Source organism: Kogia breviceps, chromosome 7 (genome assembly GCF_026419965.1).
Source record: "Kogia breviceps isolate mKogBre1 chromosome 7, mKogBre1 haplotype 1, whole genome shotgun sequence".
NCBI classification, from domain to species: Eukaryota; Metazoa; Chordata; class Mammalia; order Artiodactyla; family Physeteridae; genus Kogia; species Kogia breviceps.
This window is the reverse complement of record NC_081316.1, coordinates 21831627-21855973: the sequence shown is the minus strand read 5'-3', so window position 1 is coordinate 21855973 and position 24347 is coordinate 21831627. Positions and strand designations below refer to the sequence as shown.

The 24347-nt window shown below is 59.0% G+C and overlaps 1 protein-coding gene across 14 annotated transcripts in view; it reads left to right on the top strand.

Moving 5' to 3' along the window:
• Nucleotides 1-10764: 10764 nt before the first annotated feature.
• BRSK2 (BR serine/threonine kinase 2) overlaps nt 10765-24347 on the top strand; it is a 64381-nt gene continuing 50798 nt past the window's right edge. For 6 of the 14 annotated variants that reach the window (XR_010841319.1, XR_010841320.1, XM_067037864.1 and 3 more), the window contains exon 1: nt 10790-10962. Coding sequence is in view for 10 of the 14 variants with exons in the window: in XM_067037864.1 (XP_066893965.1) it covers nt 10869-10962 (94 nt within the window). In the remaining 4 variants the exon portion in view is untranslated. Of the gene's footprint in view, nt 10963-24347 lie in introns of all 14 variants that reach the window. The other 8 variants (XM_059070400.2, XM_067037859.1, XM_067037858.1 and 5 more) reach the window with 5 other exon arrangements.

The following is a 24347-nucleotide window of genomic DNA, read 5'->3' as shown; positions in this document are numbered from 1 at the left end:
GCGTCTCTAGAGGCTGTGCTCTGCAACAAGAGAAGCCACTGCAGTGAGAAGCCCACGCACCGCAATGAAGAGTAGCCCCTGCTTGTCACAACTAGAGAAAGCCCGTGCACAGCAATGAAGACCCAACGCAGCCAAAAATAAATAAATAAATTTATTAAAACAAAATACTAAAAGGTCTCTTGCAAATCAATGAAAGAAACCTGAACGCCTCAAAAGAAAAGTAGGCAAAAGACATGTAGAAGTCATTCACAAAAGAAAAATGCAAATGGTGACTAAATGCAAGAAAGAATATGTCCAGCCTCACCAGTGACTGGAACCGTCCCCGCGAATGAAGAGGTGGTTGCCCTGCATCCGAACCGCCGGGTGTCAAAACATGACCCAGTTCCGTGAGGGTGGACGAAGGTGGTTCATTAACATATGGATGATGAGGGATGAACAGGGGGAGAGAGGGCAGTAAATCAACACCACTGTTCTAGAGAGAGGGCCGTGTTGGGGGTGGATAGAAGGCATATAAAATGCAGTACCGGCTGCCCTAACCATCCTGCACTAGGAAATTCACGGTAGGAAAGTCATCAGAGAGGCACATGAAACATGCAAGTGCAGATGGGCCAGACCAGCATCTTTGTTTGTAAGTGAAGGCATTATACATCTTACACAGTGTGAGGGTGAATTTTATATGTAACCTGGCTGGGCTATAGGGGGCCCAGACATTTGGTTGAACAAGAGTCTGGGTGTTTCTGGATGAGACGAACATCTGAATCGGTGGACTTGGTAAAGCAGATGGTCCTCCGCAGTGTGGGTGGACCTCATCCAATCAGTTGAAGGCCTGAAGGATGAGCCTCCCCAAGTAAGAGAGAACTCCTCCTGCTCAACTGCTTGAGCAGGGACATCGGTCTTCTTTTGCCTTTGGACTGGAACTGCACCACCCGTTCCCCTGAATCTGCAGCCCACTGGCAGTGGAGAGAGATGGGATGGAGATAGAGATTCAGAGAGAAAGAGAGAGGAGGCACAGATCTCCTGTTGGTTCTGTCCCCCGGAGACCCCGGCTAACACTCACAGCTACGGCGCTTGCACCTACTGCAGCCCCTGACCTAATGCTACAAAAGAACCTGTGAGGAGGAAAGTGGCTCATTGGCTGAGCGCCCGCCATGTGCCAGGCTGGGCTCTGGCTCCTGAGATCCATCCAGAAACAAAACAAGGACCCTGCCTCACAGGGCTAAGTTCCAGAGGGAGAGACGGGCCAAAGGTAATGTAGAATGGACCTCAGAAGATGGTACCTGCCATGGAAAAAGAAACAGTGAGCAGGTGAGAAGGATGTGGAGTCTTTGGAAGGACAAGTTGCCAGTTTCAAGAGGCGTGCCACAGTGGGCCTCATGTTATGGGCTGAGTTGTGTCCCCAAATTCACATGTTTAACCCCAGCACCTCAGAGCATGGCTGTCTGGAGCTGGGCCTTTCAAGAGGTGATGAAGGTAAAGTGAGGTCACGAGGGTGGGCCGCAATCCCATAGGACTGGGGTCCTTATAGGAAGAGGAGGTCAGGACACAGACACACACAGAGGAGTGACCGTGTGAGGACACAGGGAGGAGACGGCCGTCTACATGCCAGGGAGAGAGGCCTCAGGAGGACCCAGTCCTGCCCACACCTGGATCTCAGATACCAGCCTCCAGGACTGGGGACAATAAATCCTGTTGTTTAAGCCACCCCAGCTGTGGCATTTGTTATGGCCTCCCTGGCAAGCAAATACCCTGACACTTGATGAAAAAGCTGCAAGCCCTTCCAGGCTGTGAGGACGAGTGTTCCTGGCACCCAGCACCAGCGAGGGGCCACGGTGGGAGAGGAGGCCCGAGAGAGGGGGCGAGGGAAGCCCACCTCGTCTTCTAAGCTGGGTGACAGGGAGCCAGGGAAGGGTGTGAGCAGAGGAGGGGTGGGATCTGACTTCCAGTCTTAGCTCCTGAGAGGCCAAGGGGAAAACCAAAGACAGCAAAGGACTCAGCTATGAATATACGTGTGCTCCAACCAACTACATAACTTAGGTGAGATGGACAAGTTCCTGGAAAGACACAACAACCAAAACTGACTCCAGGAGAAATAGAAAATCTGAATAGACTTGTAACAAGGAAAGAAATGGAATTAATAATTTAGATTCCCACAAGGACAAACCCTCACCCAAATGGCTTCTCAGGTGAATCCGACCAAACACTAATGAAGAATTAATACCAATCCTTCACAAACCCTTCCAAGAAGAGGGGGGAACACTTCCCAACTCATTCTATGAGGCCAGAACCACCCTGATAGCAAAACCAGACAAAGACATCACAAGAAAAGAAAGCTACAAACCAATTACCTTATGAATATAGACACAAAAATCCTCAACAAAATGTTAGCAGACTGAATCCATCGACATTATGTACCATGACCAGGTAGTATTGATCCCAGGAATGCAAAGTTGGTTTAGTGTTCGAAAATCAATTAATGTAATACATCACATCAATTGGCTTTTAAAAAGCCACATCATCTCAATAGACTTGGAAAAAGCATTTGACCAAATCTGATACCCTTGCATGATTAAAAACATTTAACAAATTAGGAATTGAAGTGAACTTCTACCACTTGATAAATGGTATTTACAAAAAACCCACAGCTCACACCATATTAACAACAGAAGACTACATGCTTTCCTCCTGACATCAGGAACAAGACAAGGATGTCTGCCCATCGCCACTTCTATTCAACACTGTCCTGGAGGTTCTAGACAGGGTAATAAGGCAAGAAAAAGAAATAAAGGCATCCAGATTGGAAAGGAAGAAGTAAAGCTGTCTCTATATGCAGATGGCATGAGCTTGAATATAGGAAACTTAAGGAATCTACTAAAAACTACCAGAACTAATAAGTTTAGCAAATTTGCAGGATGCAATGCAAAAAAAAAATGTGTATTTCTATATGCTAGCAAGAGCAATCTGAAAATGAAATTAAGAAAACACTTACATTTATAATAACATCATAAAGAATAAAATACTTAGGAATAAATTTAACGAAAGAAGCACAACACTTGTGCTCTGAACTGCTCTCAATGAGCACACGTTCCTTGGTAATGAAGAGTCACGTTAGCATCATTTTCCCAACAGAGCCTTTAGAACACATTGGTCCCACGCCTCCCTCTACACCCCTCCCTCCAAAGCTCAGCTGCAGACTCTTCTCCTGTTGCAGCCCTTCCTCCTGCCCCTCCTCCCGCCCCTCCCATCCTGGGTCCATTGCTTGTCCTCCATCTCCTCTGTAGGCCTGCCTACTGTGACATCTCTGTGTCCCTCTGGCCTGTCTTCAGAGCTGCACACCTTCCTTGGGGGGCCTTGCTCACACCCAGCATCACTTACCTCCATAGGGGTGACTCGGTGACTCGGGGCTGTGAATGTCTCCCTGGCTCACTTATGCGGTCCACCCACGTCTTTTTTTTCACGTTTGTTTATTTGGCTGCACCGTGTCTTAGTTGCGGCACACGGGATCTTCGTTGCGGCACACGGGATCTTTTAGTTGCAGCATGTGGGATCTTTTAGTTGCAGCATGTGGGATCTAGTTCCCTGACCAGGGATTGAACCCTGGCCCCGTGCATTGGGAGCACAGAGTCTTAGCACTGGACCACCGGGGAAGTCCCTCACCCAGGTTTTGTAATCATTTATTTGTGTGATTCTCTCTCCAGGGCAGAGGGTCAGCAGCTGGGGAAGGGGCCGCCACACTGTGGCCATGAACCTCAGGCAATGTGGAATGAATGAATGAATGAATGATGACGCTGTTTGCCCTTAGCCTCAGAAAACAAGTGCTGGAGTCCTGGAGCCAGGGCTGGTGTCCCTGAGCCTGGGGATGCCAGTGGGCAGGACGGTAAGAGGGGGAGAGAGCACCCCTGCAGCAGTCACAGCCCGGCCAGATGCACCGCGTGGCACCTGGAGTGCCTCCCGGTGGAGCTACAGTGGCCTGTGCCCCAACCCCAACCTGTGGCCACAGCTGGTCGCTGCCTTGTGTGTCTCACGGGGCCCAAGTGAGCCTTCTCTTTCCAGCTCGTCCTCCTGAGGGCCCTTGCTTGGGGCTGTGGGAGCTGGGAACCCACAGCATTGGCCCGGCCTCAAGGAACCTTTAGGCTGCAGTGGAGTTGGGACGACCCAGTGACAGTCGAGTATCCTTGCCCTCTCTGCTGTGCACTCAGGTCCTCAGGCAGCCCAAGCCCGCCTACTCCAGGAAGCCCTCTCCCACTCACCTGCCCACAGCCGGGGGGTGCTGAAAATGGGCAGAGGTCATGGGCTTTCTCTCCGCACCTAGACCTCGGCCCCGCAGGGTGGATCCCATGTGTGCCGGTCAGCTCTACTAAACTAAAATTCACATGCGGTAAAATCGACCTGTAGGTCTTCCCTGGTGGCACAGTGGTTAATAATCCGCCAGCCAATGCAGGGGACACGGGTTCGAGCCCTGGTCCGGGAAGATCCCACATGGCACGCAGCAATGAAGCCCAGGCGCCTCAACTACTGAGCCTGCACTCTAGAGCCCGTGTGCCACAACTACTGAGCCCACGTGCCACAACTACTGAAGCCTGCGCGCCTAGAGCCTGTGTTCTGCAACAAGAGAAGCCACCGCAATGAGAAGCCCATGCACTGCAATGAAGAGTAGCCCCCGTTTGCAGCAACTGGAGAAAGCACGCGCACAGCAACAAAGACCCAAAGCAGTCAAAAATAAATAAATAAATAAATAAATAAATTTATTTAAAAAAAATCGACCTGTAATTCGATGAGGTTGACAAAAGCCACTGTGGCATAATCACAATTGGGCCCTAGAGCATTTCCAGCACCCCACAAGTCTCCCTCCTCCATTTGCCAGCAATCTCCTTCCCCCACCCCGCACCTGGCAACCCCAGCCTGCTTTCTGTAACTGCAGCCTTGCCTCTTCTAAAACGTCATATATAAAATCACACAGGACACTATTTCTTGAGACCAGATTCTCGGCGTGATGTTTTTGAGGTTCACCTGAGTCTTGATGGGCATCCGATTTACTGTGGAGTAGTTGTCCACTGTGTGGATGGACCACGGCTTGTCCATCCAGTCACCCACTGGAGCACATTTGTGTTGCTTCCAATTTTTGGCTATTACAAATAAAGCTGCTATGAACATTGGTATGCTGGTTCATGTAGACTAAGTTTTCATTTTGGGGGGAAAATACCTATGAGTGGGATTGTTGGATTGTGTGGTAAGTGTATGTTGAACTTTGTAGATTATTGCCAAACTGATTTCCAAAGTGGCTGTATATTTACATTCCCATCAGCAACATGCGAGAGCTCCAGGCGCTCCAAATTCTCTCCAGTAGGTGTTGTCAGCGATGGGAGTTTTAGTTGTTTTAATAGGTCTGTAGTTGTGGTTTTACTTTTCTTGGATCACATGACTAATCACTTTGACCATTTTTTTCCAGGTGCTTATTTGCCATCCATTTCTCTTCTCGGTTGAAGTGTTTTGCCCGAGTTTTAAGTCAAGTTTTCTTCTTATTGAGTTGCAAGAGTTCTTTATGTACTCAAAATACAAATCTGTTATCGAGGATGTGTTTTGCAAATATTTTCTCCCAATTTGTGGCTTTTCATTTTCTTTACAGTGTCTTTTGAAGCACAGATTAAAAAAAATATTTATTGATTGGCTGCATCGGGTCTTAGTTGCAGTGTGTGGGCTCTTCGTTGTGGTGCGCGGGCTTCTCTCTAGTTGTGGCACATGGACTTAGTTGCTCCGTGGCATGTGGGATCTCAGATCCCCAACCAGGGATTGAACTGGCATCCCCTGCATTGCAAGATGGATTCTTAACCACTGGACCACCAGGGAAGTCCCCAAAGCAAAAATTTTTTAATTTTGATGAGACCCAATTATTATTTTTAAAATTTTATGGTTTGTGCTTTTCGCATCATATCTAGAAAAATCTTTGCATAACTCAAGGATACAAAGATTTTCTCCTTTGTTTTCTTCTAGTAGGTTCATATTTATAGTTCTTACATTTATGCCTGTATTATTGTTGGTTAATATTAATCTAGTTGATATTTATAGATAGTGTAAGCTTTGAGGTTCTTTATTAACATATGATGTCTAATTATTTCAGTACCTTTTGCTGAAATGACTGTCCTTTCTCCATTAAATGACCTCTGCACCTTTGTTGAAAACCTATTGTCATAAATGCAAGGATTGATTTCTGAACTCTAGCCTCATTCTTTGATTTATGTGTCTATCTTTAAGCCAACACTGTTCTGTCTTGACTGCTGTAGCTTTTTAAGTCTTGAAATCAGGTGGTGTAAGTCTCCCAACTTCCTTCTTCCTTATCATTGTTTAGAATTTCCTTTGCCCCTTGCATTTCTTTATAAATTTTAGAATCAGCTTGTCAATATCTTTTTAAAAACTGGGTGGCTTTGTTTGAAATCGCATTGAACCTATAGATCAATTTGGGGAGAATCAACATCTTAACAATATTCAGTCTTGGAATCCATGAACATGAAACCCAGCAGGACCCTGCAGGGGCTTCACGGACAGACCCCCTCCAAGTCCCACACCTCTTGCTTGCAGAGAGGCTTCAGCCTTCTAGGACTTCCCCGAGTTCTGAAGAGCAAATTTAATCAGAGAAATGAGAAAATGCAGAAACATAGGAAAGTAGTCAAGCAAGACAAAATAATAATAGTTTAGCCATAAAACTAAGGCAAGTTTCCTTCTCAAGGGCTATAGATAATATCCTGAGCCACATCCTTGAGTTGTTTTGCAGATTCTGAAACCTCCACCAGGTGGAACAAGTTAACTGCATGCTGACCACCAGCACGGAGACCCCAGATCAGCCAGAACAGGAAAGTTGATGATTGAGATTCCTGAAACATCACCATCAACTAATCAGAGAATTATGCAAAAGCTAGTCACCCACCCTCTGACCCTCTCCTTCACAGTGTCTTTAAAGACCCTTCCCTGAAAGCCATGGGGGAGTTTGGGTCTTTTGAACAGAAGCTGCTCATTCTCCTTCGTTGGCCCTGCAATAAACTGCACTTTTCTTCACCACAAACCAGTGTTAGTAGATTGGCTTTGCTGCATGCACATTGGGGTGAGTGGACCCAAGTTTGGTTTGGTAACAAACACAGTATGACTTTCCATTTACTTAGGCCTTTTTTAGTCTCTCAGTGGTATTTTATAGTTTTCTGGGTACATATCTCACACATATTTTGTTAAGTTTACCTCTAAGTAATTCATGTTCTTTAATTCTATTTATAAATTGTATTGTGCTTGTAATTTCAAATTCTAATTGTCCATTGTTAGGACACAGAGGTAGGATTTTTATATTTTGGCTTTGTATCCTGTGACTTTGCCGAACTCACTTGTTAGTTCTGAGTATTTTGTAGTTTAGGATTTTCTGCAGACAAAAATGTCATCTGTGGATCACGATTGTTTCAATTTTTCCTTTCCAATCATATAAAAATATAAGGTATAACTTGTTTTCCTTGCCTTATTACATAGGCTAGGTTCTCTAGTAAAGTGGTGATAGTGGATGCTTTTGCCTCATTCCCACTCTGTCTTTCACCATCAAGTATGATGTCACTGTGGGTTTTTGAAGATCCCCTTTATCAATTGAAGGAGCTCCCTTTTAGTCCAGTTTACTGACATGTTTATGTGTGTGTGTTGTCTGTGTGTGTGTTTAAACCATAAATGGGTGAATTTTGTCATGCTTTTTCTTTGGCATCTATTGAAATGATTGTGTGGTTTTTCTGTTTCAGACCAATCACATTGTGAATTACATCAGTCAACTTTGAAATGTTACAGGAACTTTACATTCTTGGAATGAGCCCTTCTTGGTCATATGTATTATTCTTTTAGTATATTGCTGGAATCAACTTGCTAATATTCTGTTAAGGATTTTTTTCTGGGCTCATGAAGTACGTTGGACTTTAATTTCCTTTTTGTGTCATTTCCTTATCTGGATTTCATACCAGGGTTAAGATGGACTCCTGTGAAGAGTTAGCGGGTGCTCCCTCCTCCTCCGTGTTCTGAAAGCACTTCTGTAGTGACTGTGTTATTTCTCCTTTAAGGGTCTGCTGTAATCCTCCAGCGAGGCCTCCCACCTTGACATTCTCTGCACCAAGGCCAGCACTGGAGCAGGCAGATGGAAGCCTGACCAGGAGGGGTCATGCTCTTGACCCCCACAAAGATGGGGAGATGAGCTATTCTGTTGTGCATGCACTAAGTTTGAGAGTTTGTGCAACGGATACCAGGAGGAGCGCAGGAGGGAGCCTGCCCCACAGCCCTGGATGGGGGGCTGGCAGTGGTGATGCAGGAATGAGATAGGAGTGGATGTGGTCACCTGGAGGACATGGAGAGGCCAGTAGAGGGGTCCCCTACGGAGCCCTGAGAAATGATGGTGGGTGTGGGCTGCACGGACACAGAGAAGCGAGAAGTGGCCAGAGAGGGAAGAAGACCTCAGGAGCACAGGGTGAGGTGGGGGTGGGGACGTGGGAATCTTGAAAGCCAGGAATTTTAGCCCAAGAGTATCCAGATAAGAACGGTCACCTGGGACTTCCCTGGTGGTGCAGTGGTTAAGTATCTACCTGCCAATGCAGGGGACATGGGTTCGAACCCTGGTCCGGGAAGATCCCATATGCTGCGGAGCAACTAAGCCCGTGAGCCACAGCTACTGAACCTGCGAGCCACAACTACTGAAGCCCGCATGCTTAGAGCCCATACTCCACAACAAAGAGAAACCACTGCAATGAAAAGCCTGAGCACCTCAAAGAAGAGTAGCCCCCACTCGCCACAACTAAAGAAAGCCTGTGCACAGCAACGAAGACCCAATGCAGCCAAAAATAAATAAATAAATAAAGTTATAAAAAAAAAAAAAAGAATGGTCAGCTGGGCCAGTGCTACTGAGGGCACAAGAACTACGCGTCTGGTAAGTCCTGCAGGCTCGGAAGGTCCAGGTGACTGTGGCAGGCACAGCTCCAACAGAGGAAGACGGGGAGGCCGGGGCATGTCCCTTCCCTGGCAGGTGCCCCTCTTCCAGGTACTGGGGGATGCCACCCCTCCTCTGCCTGCCCACGGCCCTAGGCCATCTCTTGCCCACCCTTGACCTGACGACTCCCGGTCTGCCTTTAGCCCCTGGAAAATTTCTCTAGTCCAAGGTCCCAAACTCTCCTTATATCCAGTTTAAACCGCACCCCCCCCGCCCCCCACAAGCCTGGCACTGCCTGCGGCAGTGTTCCTCTGACCTGCGCTGCCCACCTTTGGAGGCACCGGCGCTCAGCACTGCGCCGGCACCTAAAGACTCTTAATCTGCAACCTTTTAAGAAACGAGTGGGAAGCAAGGGAGGACCTGCAAGGGGGGGGGGGGGGGAGCAGACAGGTGTTCTAAGTTCAGAGAGGGGAGAAAGAAATGCAAATAGGCCCTTCCAGGAGGGGTGCTGGGAAGACCTGAGAGTTTCCAGAGTTCCCTCAGCCCTCCCCCAGGGCGGGCAGGAGCAGGGGATTAGCCTGAGGGAGTGACGGCTGTAGCTGTGGAGCCCTGGGAGCCCGCAGAAAACCTTCAGGTGAAACTCGGCCATCCAGGACTTGGCGGCAGATCCCAGCCACGGCAGGGCACTCAGCGGCTCAAATGGTGTGGGACCCTCACGTGCAGGGCTCGGGGCTCCCTGCTCCCGGGCCTCACCTCTCTTCTCCCACCACCTCTGCGGCACTGGCTTAGGCAGCACGTGTTTTCCGCAAGGAACAGGGGCCCTCCAGGTTTGGCTCCACCGCAGACGCCTCTCCCAAGCCCTCGAGCCATCGGTGCCGGTGCACCCTCGGCCCAACCGAGGAAGAAGCTGGGCCGGCACAAAGGCCTGCTGTGTGGCCTGGGTTGAGTTCCTGACCCTGCTGTGCTGGTCACGGTTGTGTACCTGGGAAAACGGAGCGGAGGAGGGCAGCGACCCGGGCACGGCCTTGGGACGCACAAGGTCACGGCTGGTCCAAGAGCCACGCGGCGCCACCGCCCCCGGGATGGGGGAGGGGAGGAGCTAGTAACTCCTTTCCACCCCGGTGGTCGCGGCCAAGAGGGACGGCGCCGGGAGCCGGGGCACCTGACTGCCCAGCCCCACGGCCCGCCGCCTGCACAGTCCCGGGAGGCGCTTTAAGGGAGGGCCGCCCGGCTTCCGCAGCTCGGCATCCGGGCGGGGTCGGGGGACTAGGGTCGGTGGGCGTCGGGCGAGGAGCTCGAGACGCCCAGGCCCAGACCCCGCCCGGACCCCGCCCCGGCCTCGCCTCCGGGAGACCAGCTCCCAGGAGCTCTCTCCGCGGCGGGCGGAGCGAGGCGGGGGGGCGGGGGTCGGCAGAAGGCGCCGCTGATTGGCCGATGCCGCTGATTGGCCGGAGCAAGAGCCACTCGCTGCCACCGCTGCATCCGGCTGCGTTCGTACGGGTTCGGCTAGGCAGCTCGTCTGGGCTCGGCGGCTCAGCTCGGCTCGGCTCGGCTCGGCTCGGCAGCTCGGCTCAGCTCGGCGGCTCGGCTCAGCTCGGCTGCGCGACCGCGGACGGACTGACGGGCGTGCGCAGGGGGCGCGGGGCGCGGGGCGCGGGGCGCGGGCCTCGGCGGCAGCGGCGGCGGCGGCGGCGGAAGCCTTGTGTCCCCGCCCGCCCGGTCGTCTCGGAGAGGCGGAGGCAGCGCGGGCCGGCCGCAGCAGAGCGGGCGCAGGCGCGGGGGGCGGCGGCGCGGGGGAGGCGCGGGGGGCGCTGAGCGACCGCGGCCCTCCGGGCGCCGCCGACCCGGCCCAGCGGACTGACGGACGCGCACGGACGCGGCCCCTCCCTGCCGCCGCCCGCCCGGGGCGCCCACCTCGCCGGCGCCGGGCCCGGGAGCGATGACATCGACGGGGAAGGACGGCGGCGGGGCGCAGCACGCGCAGTATGTGGGGCCCTACCGGCTGGAGAAGACGCTGGGCAAGGGGCAGACAGGTGCGTGCGGGCCGGCGGGGGCCGGGGCCGGGGAGACCGTGCACACGGAGGTCCCAGAGGACCGGGAACACCGATGGGGGCCGGGGGCGCCCGGGGACCGGGTGGGCCGGGGGCGCACAGGCCCGTCGCCGGCGAGGCCGGCGCCGGCGCGCCGAGCGGCGGCCCAGGAAGGAGGCCGCCTGGAGCGGGGTGCTGCAGGCCCGGCCCACGTCTCCGGCCCGCGGCCGCGAACAATGGGAGGCCGGGTGCCCGGTCCCGCTGCGGAGCCCCGCAGGCCGCGCGGCTGCGGTCGGCCGGGCGCGGCCCAAGGACACTCGGCGCGGACGGCGGCGCACTGGCCCGGCCAGAGGCCCTCGGCCCGGCTGCAGGCTGCAGGTGCGCGGCCCCCGCCGCATTGTGCGCCCGAGCGACCGGGCCCATTGTGCCGCGGGAGGAGGGGGCCGAGCGGGCGCCCATCTGCCGTCTGCCGCGGCCGCGCTAATAGGCGTGCTGCCCGAGCAGCTGCGCCCCGGGCCGCGCGACCCCGGCCGCGACCCCCAACTCCCGTGGCTGGCGAGCAGCGAGGCTGCCATGCGCGTCGTGCAGGGAGCGGGCCACTTTGGCCAGGCCGGGACCTCCCTCCACGGTGGGAGTAGGAGAGTGCCTGGGTCACTCAGAGAGCTGGACAGCGCCTCTCTTCTCCCAACCTGTCAGGATGTCTGCGACACTGCACTTCTCCAGGGGCGGGAGAGGGAGACCGGTACTGGGCCCGACCGCGGATCCTGGGCCATGGATCCCACACCGGCGGTGGAACAGACCCCAACCTATGGGAGCAGGGGGCTTCCCGGCTGGTCCTGGGCAGCCGTTTTCTGGCGATCGGGTTAGATCGCAGCCCTAAGGCCAGTGCCCTCATCTGGCTGGCCGGGCGTTCGCAGAGTCGCTTTGTGGGACACTGGGCTCAGCCATTTTCTTTCTTCTTCCTGGATGGGTCTCTCTTGGCGGCCCAGAGGTCCGACTGGCACTGCCTCCTTCTCCCTGCCTCTCTGGGAAGTTCCTTAGACCTAGGGCAGGCAGGCAAGCGGAGCAAGGGAGGAGGAGGGTGCGGCAGGGCTGGGCCCACCCCACTGGTGCAGGGCTGGGGCCCAGGAAGGAGCCCTCTAGCCGGGGATGCTGCAGGCCCTCCCCGAGCCCCCCAGGGTGGCCCAGAGGCGGAGCCTGGAGGTGGAAGGAAAGTGGGCCAAGCCCCGGGCTGGGGTGGGGGGCAGGGGCTGTGATGTAACTAAGGCAGAGTGTGTGAAGGCGTCTGGGCTAGAGGCAGTGGGACCGCCGCCCCCCCCCCCCCCCGGCCCCTCCTGGGCGGGCAGCCCTCGCACCGTGGGGCCCAGGGCAGTAGTGCAGTGCTGTTGGAAGTCGGGGTGGCAGGCCGGGTTAGAAGAGGAGGTGGCAGACAGCCCATGATCAGCTGAGTTCAAAATGTGCATGTTTCCTGGGAGGAAAAACTGTAGTTGGTGAAATTCTCAGTGGGGGAGGGGCTTGGGGCAGCAGAATGCAGGAGGCAGTGAAATAATCAAATTATCTTACCAATAAAATGTTATTATAAGGAAACATCGGCGTGCAAGCGATGACAGCCATGAATTATACGCAGGTCTCCAAGGGCAGGGGCTGGTCTCCGTATCCTTCATTGAGTTATTCTGTCGTACAGTTAATTACGGGATGGTTTCACTGTAATTAACAGTAACAAACACAAAAGGATGTACAGTGTGTGAACAACAGGCCGTGTGATGTTTAGAAGCAGCTCCGAGTGGCCCCTGCATCCAGCAGCCTCTCTCCTCAGGCCCTTCTCTTGTGAGTGGGATCAGGTCTCTAGTTGAGGCCCCCTCTCTGGGGTCTGTCTGTCCTCTGTTCCTTCTGGCCTCCCTGAGTGCTTGGAGCTGCCACCCGAGATCCTGATGGTTGGAGCACCTGCTTCCCAGGAAGGCTGGGGAGGAGGCTGTCCTGTTGGCACCTGTCTCTCCGTCCTCTCTGTGGCAGGGTCATCTGGAGTTTGGTGGACGTGGGGGCCTCATGGTGTGTGTGTGCTGGGCCTGGCTGCTTGGCTTGCTGGCTGCTCTTTGGCACCAAATGCCAAGAAAGCTGTGATTTCCCAGACCTGTCCTTTCGCTCCAGAGATAAACACCTGACCTTCTCTGGGGGCCGGACACCCGCCTCCCTCCCCAGCCGTCGGTGCTGCTGGGAGCTGCTCCCCCGGAGCCATGCAGCCCCCAGGCCCAGGGTGCGGTGGGGCCCGTGGTTTGTCCCTTGACTCCAGCCCAGTCCTCCTCGTCTCATGGACGCCTCCGTTTTCCCTGCTCTTTGCCCGCCCTCTGCCCAAGTCCTGTAAAGGGGGAGCTGGGGAGAGTAGACGTCGGCGGTTGTGGGCCGTGTGGGGCAGCTGGGCCTCTCAGCCCAGCTGATCCGGGCACTCTGGCCGTGTGTCCTGAGCGGGGGCCTGTTGGGAGGCGGGCCCGCTGCTCTCCCCAAAACGCCGCCTTTGGGGAGTCAGATGCGGGGTGGGGGGCGCCACCAGGTACAGAGTGCAGGTGTGGGCAGAGCCGCCTCTTCCGCCCGGCTGGGGCTGGCAGGGTCCGGCTCCCACTTCTGTTGCATCTTTTTCTCCCCTGGTGGTTCCATTTTACTTGTTTGGTGTTGGGCTCAGGGAGCGGGTCCGTCACCCCTGCTGGTGTTGGGCCTCCCTGTCAGGGCTGGCCAGGCCGTGGTTGAGAAGTCATCTCCTCGGCCCAGCTGTCCTTGACGGCCTGGCGTCACCTCAGCAAGCAGCCCAGGGAGGGGGCCTCCGCCTTGGCCGTGATGTGGTTTCTGGTTGAGGGACGGGGCCTTCTGGGCCTGCTGGGGCGGGTGTCTCTGTGCCGTGTGGTGTTCACTGCTGAGGCTCCGCCTGGCCCCTCCCTCATCCAGGAGAGGCTTCTTCAGCTGGGGGGTGGGGAGGACACCCCCAGAGGGTCCAGCGGGGATCGAGTAGGCCCAGGAGGTGAGTGGTGTGGGCTGTGGCGTCTTCGCCCCTCCAGCCCCATCAGGAAACGGAGCAGTGCCCCGGCCCTGCCCAAGCCAGGGCGCAGCAAGCCCAAGTGGGGCTCGGCGCCCATAGGCCAGGAGGACCCCGGGGCTCGATGGGGAGGACGGTGGGGTCTGGGAGCCTTTTCTGGAGCCCAGGTCCATGGTAAGATGTGGAAACCCCTCTCCAGTGGGCAGGAGATGGAGGTGGGGGGCAGCACTGAGACAGGGCTTTCAGGCAAGGGTCGGTCCAGCTAAAGAGAGAAGGGGGCGGTGAGGGGCCTCCCTGCTGCTCACCTAGCTGGGCTCGCAGGTTGGTGAGTGGGCAGGGGGAGAGCCCTTCCAGGCTCTCGAGGGACCCTCAGGAGAATTAATGTGGGTGCTGGTGGCAGGCAGGCTGGAGAGGACTCCTTGGGTGGGATGGGGCAGGTGAGCGAGGGAGACACAGGTGAGCTGGAGGGAGACACAGGTGAGCTGGAGGGAGACACAGGTGAGCTGGAGGGAGATGGGTGAGCTGGGAGGAGAGACAGGTGTGAGCAGGAGAGACAGGTGAGCTGGGAGGAGAGACAGGTGTGAGCAGGAGAGACGGGTGAGGGAGGGAGAGTCTGGCAGACCCTGGGGTGACCCATGGCCCAGAGCTGGAGGGAGCCTAGCTCAGAGCAGGACAGGGGAGGCAGAGCCTGAGGCCGAGGTGGGTGGGGAGGCACCTGGGGGACCACATCAGTTTTAGAAAGTTGAGCAGAAGGAGGCAGCTTTTTAAAAAAAAATTTTTAAAAACACTTATTTATTTTTGGCTGCATTGGGTCTTTGTTGCTGTGAGCGGGCTTCCTCTAGTTGTGGTGAGCGGGGGCTACTCTTTGTTGCGGTGTGTGGGCTTCTCATTGCGGTGGCTTCTCTTGTCGCAGAGCACAGGCTCTAGAGCACGGGCTCAGTAGTTGTGGCTCACGGGCTCTAGAGCACAGGCTCAGTAGTTGTGGCTCACAGTCTCTAGAGCGCAGGCTTCAGTAGTTGTGGCATGTGGGCTTAGTAGTTGTGGCTCGCGGGCTCTAGAGCGCAGGCTCAGTAGTTGTGGCTCATGGGCTCTAGAGCGCAGGCTCAGAGTTTTGGCGCACGGGCTTAGTTGCTCCGTGGCATGTGGGATCTTTCTGGACCAGGACTTGAACCCGGGTCCCCTGCATTGGCAGGTGGATTCTTAACCACTGCGCCACCAGGGAAGTCCGAAGGCAGCTTTGAGCCAACGAGAGGCCACAGTGTGTCGGCTCTGGGGATGGGGCAGGCAGGGGCTGGCCCAGGAACCGGCCTGGGGTGCCATGGAGGGCTGAGGCCCGGAGAAGGAGTGGGCCTCCCCGTGTGGGTGGAGGCACTGGACTTGGGGTGCACAGTGAAGGTGGACAGAGCAGGGTGAGTGGGGTGGGCCTCCACTGGCCGCGTGTGGACTGCCTGTCGTGCCTGATGGTCAGAATGGTTGCAGGCCACGTTGCCCTTTCCTGAGTCCAGAGCCTCCCCCTCTGCACCTCAGGCTGCCCTCGTCTAACCTGTTTTATAAGTGAGGGAACGGGCTTAGAACCTGAGCTTGGTCCAGGGCAGTGGCTCCCGCGGACGGTAGGAAAGCCCACAGATGCTCACTTGCATGAGCCTGGTTAAATGTTAGGACCATATTCTCAAATAGTTGTGGGCAGACCTTGGGGGGCAGTGGGGATCCCCCACCTGTCTCCCTGCCCCACTGGGGTGGTTAGAAAGGCTCAGCAACCCATCAGTGACTTTGGGTGGGACAGAGGCTGCTCAGCCGTCCTCCGGAGGCACAGACCCTCCCCCAGGAAAGCCCCTTCCCCAAGCTGAGAGCTGGCCCTGGGTAGGCTGTCCTTGTTGATGGAGGGCAGCTCTGCACGGGGCTTCCTGGGGTGATGGGGGGTCTCACCTCAAAGAATGGGCAGTTTCCTGAAGGTAGGGATGGGGGGTCCTGGGGTGGACAGAGCCCTAGGACCCTGGTCCCAGAGTGTCCCCCTACCCACCGTGGTCCCCGGTGGCTCTGAGCACCTCTGAATTTTCACGTGTCCCGCCTGCCTCACCACTGGCTGTGGCTCTGCAGGGATGGGGGGAGGGGTGTTTGTACCAGGAAGGGCACGTGGGGCAGGAGGGCACAGTCCGGGCAAGGGGACAGAGGTGAGAGATGCGCTTTGCAGAGCCGGCTGCTGCCCAGTGCAGCTCTGGCCGTGGGTTCCTCCGCGCTGGGGGTTTTCTGCAGGGGGCATTGAGGCCTGCAGTCCCCAGCACGATGCGGAAAGAGTACGTCACCTGCCAGCCTCTGCCCACCACATGCCAGTTGTCGTCCCCAGAGCCATCTGTCTGGAGTGGGTTTGGGGGGCAAGGCCAGGCCTGGCTCTTTCTGGAAGAAGCCAGGCCAGTGCTGGCCACGGCCCCGAGGTCCAAGCAGAACCTGTCTCCAGCAGATGCTCATGCGGGACTCATGGGGGGACCTTGCTGGATATACAGCAGTCTGCGCTGTGCTCAGGGCAGAGAAGCAGAGGGGTCTCAGACTCTGGGGGCTCCAGGTCCCCCCAGCCTTGGTCTGCTGGAGGGTGGTCAGGGGTACCCAAGCCTCGCTGGTGACAGGCAGGCCTGGCCGTACGTGCCGGGGGCACGTGTGCACTGGGGCCTCCGGGGCTTGCTCCCCGGCTTCCCCCTGCCTCCTGGCCCGTCCCAGCCAACCTCGAGGGCTGGGTGGGGCCGCCGAGGGCTCTGCCGCAGGCCACAGCGTCCCCTGCTGCCCACAGCAGCGGCTGACCGGCACTGCCCTGGGCCTGCGCCTGGACGGGTGCCTGAGCGAGCATGCGCTTCCCCTGCCCACACATGCCTTTTTCTGTCTACTTCTTCCCCTGGTGTTCTTCCCTGGGGCTTATCTGTGGGGCAACCACTGGACCTGAAAACATCAGGGGAGGGAGAGGAGGCCAGCATCTGGGAGGCAGGTGGGCTGGGCAGCAGCACTGACTGCATCCTCTCTGCCTGCACATGAGCCCTGCTCGGTGCCTGGCACCTTCCATGTGCCTGGAGCAGCCAGGTCCTGCCAGGTCAGAGGCCCGCGCTGAGGATGGCCCAGGTCGGCAGGGCTCCCGAGTCAGCAGTGCGGTGGGATGGTGCGTGGCTGGTGCCACGAGGAGCGTTAGGGCGACTTCCTGGTCACCTAGCGCTCTGGTTCGGAGAGCACCTGTGCCTTTGAGGCCAGTGGACACAGACCCGGTGTTTGTGCGGGCCTGGCCGGGTGGCGGTGCCCACAGAGGAGGCTGTGTCCTCCGTCTGCCCACGCCCACGGGCTATGCCTGGAGCTCCCCGGGCCCGGGACCCTTCCTGCCTGTGTCCACCTGCACAGCCTGGGCTCCTTGGAGTGGGGCACGCTGGCGCTTCCCAGGGCCTGCTGCTATGCAGTGAGGGAGCATGGTGGCGGCCACACATGTGGCAGGGCGTTTGAGGTGAGTGAAAGGCCTCGCCACCTGCCTGTGGCCCTGTGTGCTGCCCGCGTGGCCTGGCTTCCCCAGCTGTACAGCCAGGGCCCCCAGGCCCCCGAGGCCACCTTGGACCCTAAGGGGGTGGTTCTGTGCCCCTGGTCCCGGAGGTGCAGCCAGGGACAGCCCCCTAAGCTCTGGTGCTCCGTAGCGGAGGGGCTTTGAGCCTCAGGCCCCCCGATGGCCAGGGTGCTTCTGTGAGGCCCTGATAGATGGGAACAATGTCGGGGGCACGTCTGCTGTGCTCGGTGTCCAGCAGGAGGCCAGGAGGCCAGCATCTGTCAGGGCCTCGGGGTCTCGGGGGAGGGGAAGGATTCCCTTCCCTGTGGGTGGTACCTTGCGTTGCCCTGGATTCTGCAGGAAGTCCTCTCGGACATGGGGCAAGCTGGTGCCTTCGGACAACCGCTCCAACGGAGCTCTCCCCGGGCCTGGCACCGGCCAGCCCCACTGTCCCCTGTGAGCCGGCTGACGTGTCCAGGCCACACAGCACTGGGTGGTGGGCCCCGGGTGGGCCTCCATGAGCCTGCCCAGAGCCCTGGGTCCTGGCCAGGGATGGCCGAGCTGCCTACCCGTCTGCCCGAGGTTTCACCCCAGACAGGGCTGCCGGCTGCCGAGCGGGGCTGCCCCGAGCTAGCTGCCTCCGACTCCGGACTGGATGGAGGCTGGGTTGGGGCAGAGGCCGCAGGGACAAAGCAGGGATTGTGCAGGCTGGGCCCTGAGAGGCGGCCCAGGCCTTGTTCTGCAGCCTCTGAGGGCCCAGTGTTCTGGAGCTGGGCAGCTGGGAGCACCGCCCCCCAACCCCAGGGTGAGAAAACGGCCCTTCTCTTCTGGTGGTTTTCTTCCTGTTCACTCTGCTTTCCTCCCGCTTTCATCCCTCAGGGCCCAGGGAGGCTGCTGCTGGGCCTTTGTTTCTTCCCTGTGCCCTGGGGTGATAGTGCCTCCGGGGGGATTTCAGGGGTCACCGAGGTTGATGCCTGTTGAGCGCTGACACGGCATCCCGGGAACACACACCCTGGCTGGGGGCGCTGACCTGTGAGGACAGAGGCGCTTCCCCAGGTGCTCTCACATCCTCGTCACACAGGGCCCCAGGGCTGGCCGCCCCCACTTGGGCCTCCCGCAGACCGTGCCCACAGGCCTGGCCGAGGGTAGATAGAAGATTCTGGGGCCTTGTGGTTCTGGGCTGGGGGGTGGGGGAGGACTGCGGGGCACTTGCGCTGTTGCTTCCCACTCTGGGCTCAGACTGGGTCCCAGGGCCGGCCTTCCTGGCCCCAGGGCGGAGGTGGGAGGGCAGCCTGAGTGGCCGCCTGCGTGGCCTGAGTGGCATAGCTGGGGCTGGGGACGTGGCAGGCTCAGGGCCGTGGGTGGTTTTCGGGGGCGGCAGGAGGCTGCCCGGCCAGGAATGTGGCCTCTGTGGGGGGCCTGGGCCGTGGTGCCCCGGGCAACTCTAGAGTAGCTGGCAGCCGCTGGCCTGGGTGGAGGAGCAGGATAAATGGGGGGCCTACGTGTTGGGGCGTGGCCGCTTGGGAACCTGATGGCTCCCTCCCCGTGGCCGACTTCGGCCTGGATCACGGGCCCTGAGGCCAGAGCAGCCCCAGGGAAGGGCAGGGTGGGGGCCCCCGAGGTCGGGTGCTTCCTGTGCCTTGTTCTGAGTCGGGTCCAGCAGTGTGTCAGGCGCGCGGGCCCAGCTTCCTCAGGTGTTGATGCGGGGCCCAAGCTGGAGGCCGGGGCATGGCCGGTAGGGTGGTGGGGAGCCCCTGCCGGGTCGGGAGCTACAGCCTCTGCCGCCCCTCCCAGGCTAGACTCCCTGCTCGTCTGGCAGGGGCCTGCAGGGGGAGCCCAGGCAGCCCCGCGGGGCCAGTTCCTCCTCTGGAAGGCGAGGGGCTGGTGCTCGGCGGGCAGCTGCGGGCGCGTGGGGATTCTCGATGCCTGTGGAGAGGGGTGCGCCTGGAGCATGTGTGTGGCGCTCGGAGTCCTCCGAGGCCATTCAGAAAAAGTCCCTTGGCTGGCCCCGTGGAGCCAGGAAGGAGCTGGATGGACCGCTCTGCCCCGGGCTCACTCTGGCCACCCCCAGGAGTCAGCCAGAAGGCACAGAGCATTTGGGGTCATCCAGGGTCTCTGGGGTCAGCCTGCATGCAGAGCCCCCGGGGCAGGGCCTCCAGCCCAGACTGGGTGGGAAGGTCAGCATTTTGCAGGCCTCCGTGTCCACGTTGTGGCTCAGGAGTGAGGGTGTGCGACACCGCGAGGGAACATGCTTGCTTGGGGCCAGGCAGGGGGGTGGCAGCCTGTGTCACTCTTGGGCCATGGGCCTGAGAGTGGGCTCAGCCTTCACATCTGGCCCGGGCCCAGGGGGCCTAGGGGGAAACAGGATGAGGGTGGACAGATGGGCATCGTGTTTGCTTATCCCCGCGGATGTGGTATTTTCGTGCATAGCTTGTTCATGGGGCAGCAAGTGGGGAGAGTGGATGCGGATTGTGGCAGAGCTGGGCCGCCAGCCGTGCAGGGCTGAGGGACCCGGGGGTGGGGGCACAGTCTGGGCTGGGGGGCGGCTTGCCTCGTCCCTTCCCTCTGCCATATGGTGCCCTGCGACGCGGCCTGCCCTGACTGTGGCCCCGTCCTGCCGACCTCGCGCGCCCCGCCTGCCACCGTCTGGCCGGTAGATGCCTCTGTCCTGGGGGCCCACCTGGGGTGGAGGCCGCATGTTCCTGGGCCACCGTGGGAACCGGCTTCTTGTTTCCCTCTGCAAACGGGCATTTCCAGATGCGGAGGTAGAGAAAAGAGCACCCTGGCCCCGCGAGCCCACCGCAGCCTCAGCGACACAGACACGGGCTCAGTTTGCTTCACCCCACCCCCAGACTTCCCTGAAATGTTAATGTTTTCGGGTCTGGGCCTAAAAGAGACTCTTTAAAGAAGCACCACACCATTAATACCGTGAGAAGTTAACCCTGATTTCCCAAACTGGCAGAAATACAGTCAAACGCTGGATTTTTTTAGCAGGTAAGGGCTGTTTCCTGGAACCTGTGTCCCCGTGGCCCCCTGTGTGCCGCGTCTGGAGGCCTTGGGGCCTCGGCGCCGGGGCTGCTCCCAGGGGTCCTCAACCTCAGGATCTGCGCGTTTCTGACTTCCCGGGGGTGCTGTCGCTGGCGGGGCCCCACTTGGACAGGAAACCATGTGTGGCTGTGGCCTGTCCCACCCTCACTCCCGCCCTGACCCTGGCGTGATGGTCACTGGTGCCGGTGTGCAGGGAGCAGTGAAATACAGGCCTGGCCTTCCCTGGGAGCAGTGGGTCCACCCAGCCCAGAAGCTACACTGCTGTCATACACACAGAGGTGCAGGCCCAGTGGGGGTCATTGCACGTGAGGAGTGCACCATTTGGGTTCTGTCCTGTGGCGGTGGACCTAAGGCAGGTAAGGACGGCTGACCGGTCACTCTCTGGTCCCTCAGCCCCGAGCTGCTGCAGCCCTGGGTGGGGTGTGTAGGTGAGGGAACAGACTCGGTGGGGGCCTGAAGGAGGCCCTGCTGGGGAGCTTGGACCAGCTTCCGCCAGGCGCCTGGTCTCCTTACGTCCCGCTGGACCCGTCTCTGTACACAGCCTCACCCTCTTGGCTGCAGTGGCCCTGTCACGGAGGGCCAGTTTAAGCACTCACTGCCTAGGGTGGACTGTCAGCCTGCCCACGCCCGGCCCACACCTCCAGCTCTTCCTCCAGGCCCTCTGCCACCACGCCCTGGTCTGTGGGTCCGACACATGACCTCACACGGGAGACCCTGAGCTCAAACCCCTTGTGCTCTCTGGGGTTTGGCGTTTCCCGCTTGGCGTCAGGGCTGCTTGAGGCTGGGGCACGTGCTCCTCCTGCAGCAGGGCTCACGCTGGGGGCACCGTGCTTTCCCCAAACGCACCTGCTTCCGTGCGAAGCTGTGGGCCCTGGTGACCTGGGAGAATTGCTCTTCAAGGCCAGCGTGTTCGTACACGGCGTGGGCTGCCACGAGGCCCTGCGTCCAGGGGCCAGTGAGCAGTGTGCGGGCAGCCTAGGAGCCCTGCACTGTGCAGGGGATGGCCCTGCTCTCCCCTCCCTACGTCTCCAAGGAGAGCAGCGGCAAAAGCCCTCAGGTGGTTCCCCATGTCTGCTGGGGCGGCTTGTGGGGATGAGATTGGGGCAGCTCACTGGCCGCACCCTCTTCCTGAGGGGGCGCCCAGGGGCCTGAGTTGGCCCTGCAGCCTGAGGCCGGCCCTCTCCCTGGGACTGCCTGTGGGAGCTGTCCAGCGCAGCAGTGCTGAAGCCTGCCGCTTCTGCGGCCCGGGAGGGAGGCTGCGGTTAGCAGTTTGTCCTCAACCCTCCTTTGCAGCTGAGCAGACCTGTGGGAGGGTCTGTGGGTCTTTGGTGAGCTCCTGCACCTGTCTCCCCGGTGTGGGACGTCAGCTCTGTGCTGAGGAGGTGGGCAGGGGAAGCGGCCTGGCGTGCTCGCAGGGGAGACCCGGCCCCCACTCCCCTCCTCGGTCAGGAGGAGCCGGTGGCCAGTTCTCTGGGGGCTGCTGCTGACCTGCCGGGGCGGGGGGGGGTGGGGCCAGGGCCCCACAGAGCGTGAACATGAGTACAGCTTGCCCTCCAAGGCTGCTGGCACCTTCTCTGGCTCTGGGGTTGATTCAGGGTGACTCTCCAGGTCAGTCCCTGGTATCCCTGACGTTTGCTTGGTGTCTCCAAGGTGGCAGGAGCTGCTGCAGTGAACCCTCCCATCCAGAAGCCCTTGGAGACCCCCATCGCCCGGGTGTGGGTGCCGTTGGGGGCACAGAGCAGCCAGGGAGGCCTCGGCCACCTGGCCCCGTGCTCTGTAGGCTGTGGGTGCCCCGCGTCACCTGGGCTCCCCAGGGAGGGGCAGGCACACCGTGAGAGGCTCTGGTGCACACCAGCCAGTTGCATCTCCTGGCTCCCTCCCAGGTCCCCTTATTTCAAGGATCTTGTGGCCCAAGGGTGGATGAAATGCAGGAGTTTCTGCAGCACGTGGGGACATCAGTGATGGCCTTGGGGTGGCCGAGAGGGGAGACCAGGTGGGGCCCGGGCTGTGCACTGACCCCCTGAGTCAGGGGTCTGCCCACCTGAGCTCCCTACCCCGGGGGACAGAGATGTGGTGGGTGTGAAGGCGTGGGTGTTACCCTCCCACTGGTTCTGCCTTGCGCTGATGTGTGGAGCTCCTCGTGCACACAAGGAGGGTCCTCTGACCTCAGAGTCCATGCCTGCAGCCCCCTCCCCAGGCCTGGGCACTGGGGGGAATTGAGCCTGGACTCAGGAAGGCAGGCCCTCAGCTCCAACCCCCACTAAACCCCCGCATCCAAACCAGCATCCTGGGCTAGCTCGGCGGGGAGACTAGAGACAGGAGACATTTGGGAAGGACCAAGGCCTTGGAGGTGGAGGGACTGTTTCCTGTGTGTGAGGGGGTGGGGCTGGACTGGGCAGATGGGAAGGGTTAGATGCTGGCTTAGCTCTAGGGGCAAGAGCTCGTCTCTGATTGGAGGTTTGCTGACTCTAAACCCCAAATCCGAAGGGATTTATAACTAATCATAAAGTGGCACAGATAGGACACCCTCCAGCAGATGCCACGGGGCGACTGAGGGCACCTGTGGGTGGTTGTGGGCTGCGTCAGCCTGGGCATCAGGGCAGCCGTGTCGGGGGCTTGGTGGGGGCTACAGGGGCACCTCTGGGTGACGCCCAGTGGCCCAGGGTCTATGGGCCGGGTTCCCAGATTCACTTCCAGCTTCGCTGCCAGCCCTGGCAGGGCACACGGTGTCCTCAGCATCCTCAGAGAGCTGGCTGCTGCCCTCAGTGCCACCCACGTCTGTACCTCCGCCTCCTGGGTTCCTCTGCCTGAGGGGTGCTCAGACCCCTGTCCCACAGCCCGTCTTTGGAGTCAGCTGGCCATAGGGCCTCTGACCTCGGGAGCCCTGCTTCCCGCCACCCTGTGTGCAATGCACACCCTCCTGTGGGCATCTGTGCGCTGCCCTGGTGTCTGCAGAAGGGGATGTGGGGACTGGCTCTCTGTCGGGGTGATGCTGGCGATGACCCCGTCAGGATCCAGGCTAGTGGGGCAGGAGAGTTGGCTCTGGGGGGACCAGCCTGGGCTGGTTAGTGCTGTGGGCCTCCAGAGGTGCTCAGGGCCTGGCAGGGGCTGGGGGGCCAGCCAGGGCCTCTGACCTCACAGGCTTACTCTGCCCCTTCTGTCCAGGGGTCTATGGCATCCCGAGTCAGCCTGGGTGGGTGGCCTCTGGGTGCCAGTCCCACTGTGCCAGGTGGTGTGCATGGGGTCCTGAGCTGACCAAAGCCTGGTTGGCAGCCCTCTTGGTGCTGCTGGGGGAGGTGCTGGTCTCTGGCCGGTGGACACCTGGGGGCACCTCTGGGAAGCTGGCCGGGCTCTGTGCTGGGGACAGTCCTGTTCTGGGCAGAGTGACCCACTGGGCAGCCAGGGTTCAGGGGAGGCCGGCTCATGGGTCTGTCCATGCCAGTCCAGGCTGGGTCTGGGGCCCAGGCTGCCCCCCATGCCTGCTGCAGTGGGCCTTGGGGAGGAAAGATGGCCCCTGGGGAGCCTCTTTGGCCCTGCGCAGGACCTCGGGCTTGGTGGCCCTGGGCACGTGCCCCGGGTACCATCTTGGGGGCTCTGTGGTCCCTTGCTGGGCCTTGGGAGCTCACCACTTGGGTGAGCCCTGCCAAGCCTGGGGGGCTGCAGGCCAGCACCCATCCCCATGGGGGTGCCTCTTCTCTTGGACACGAAGTGGCCTGTACCCTGGGGGAGCGGCCTCCAAAAAACAGCGTGGGCCTGCGGGGGGCTGTCAGCTCTGGGCAGGCTCACAGTGGGTGTTGATGGAGCGGT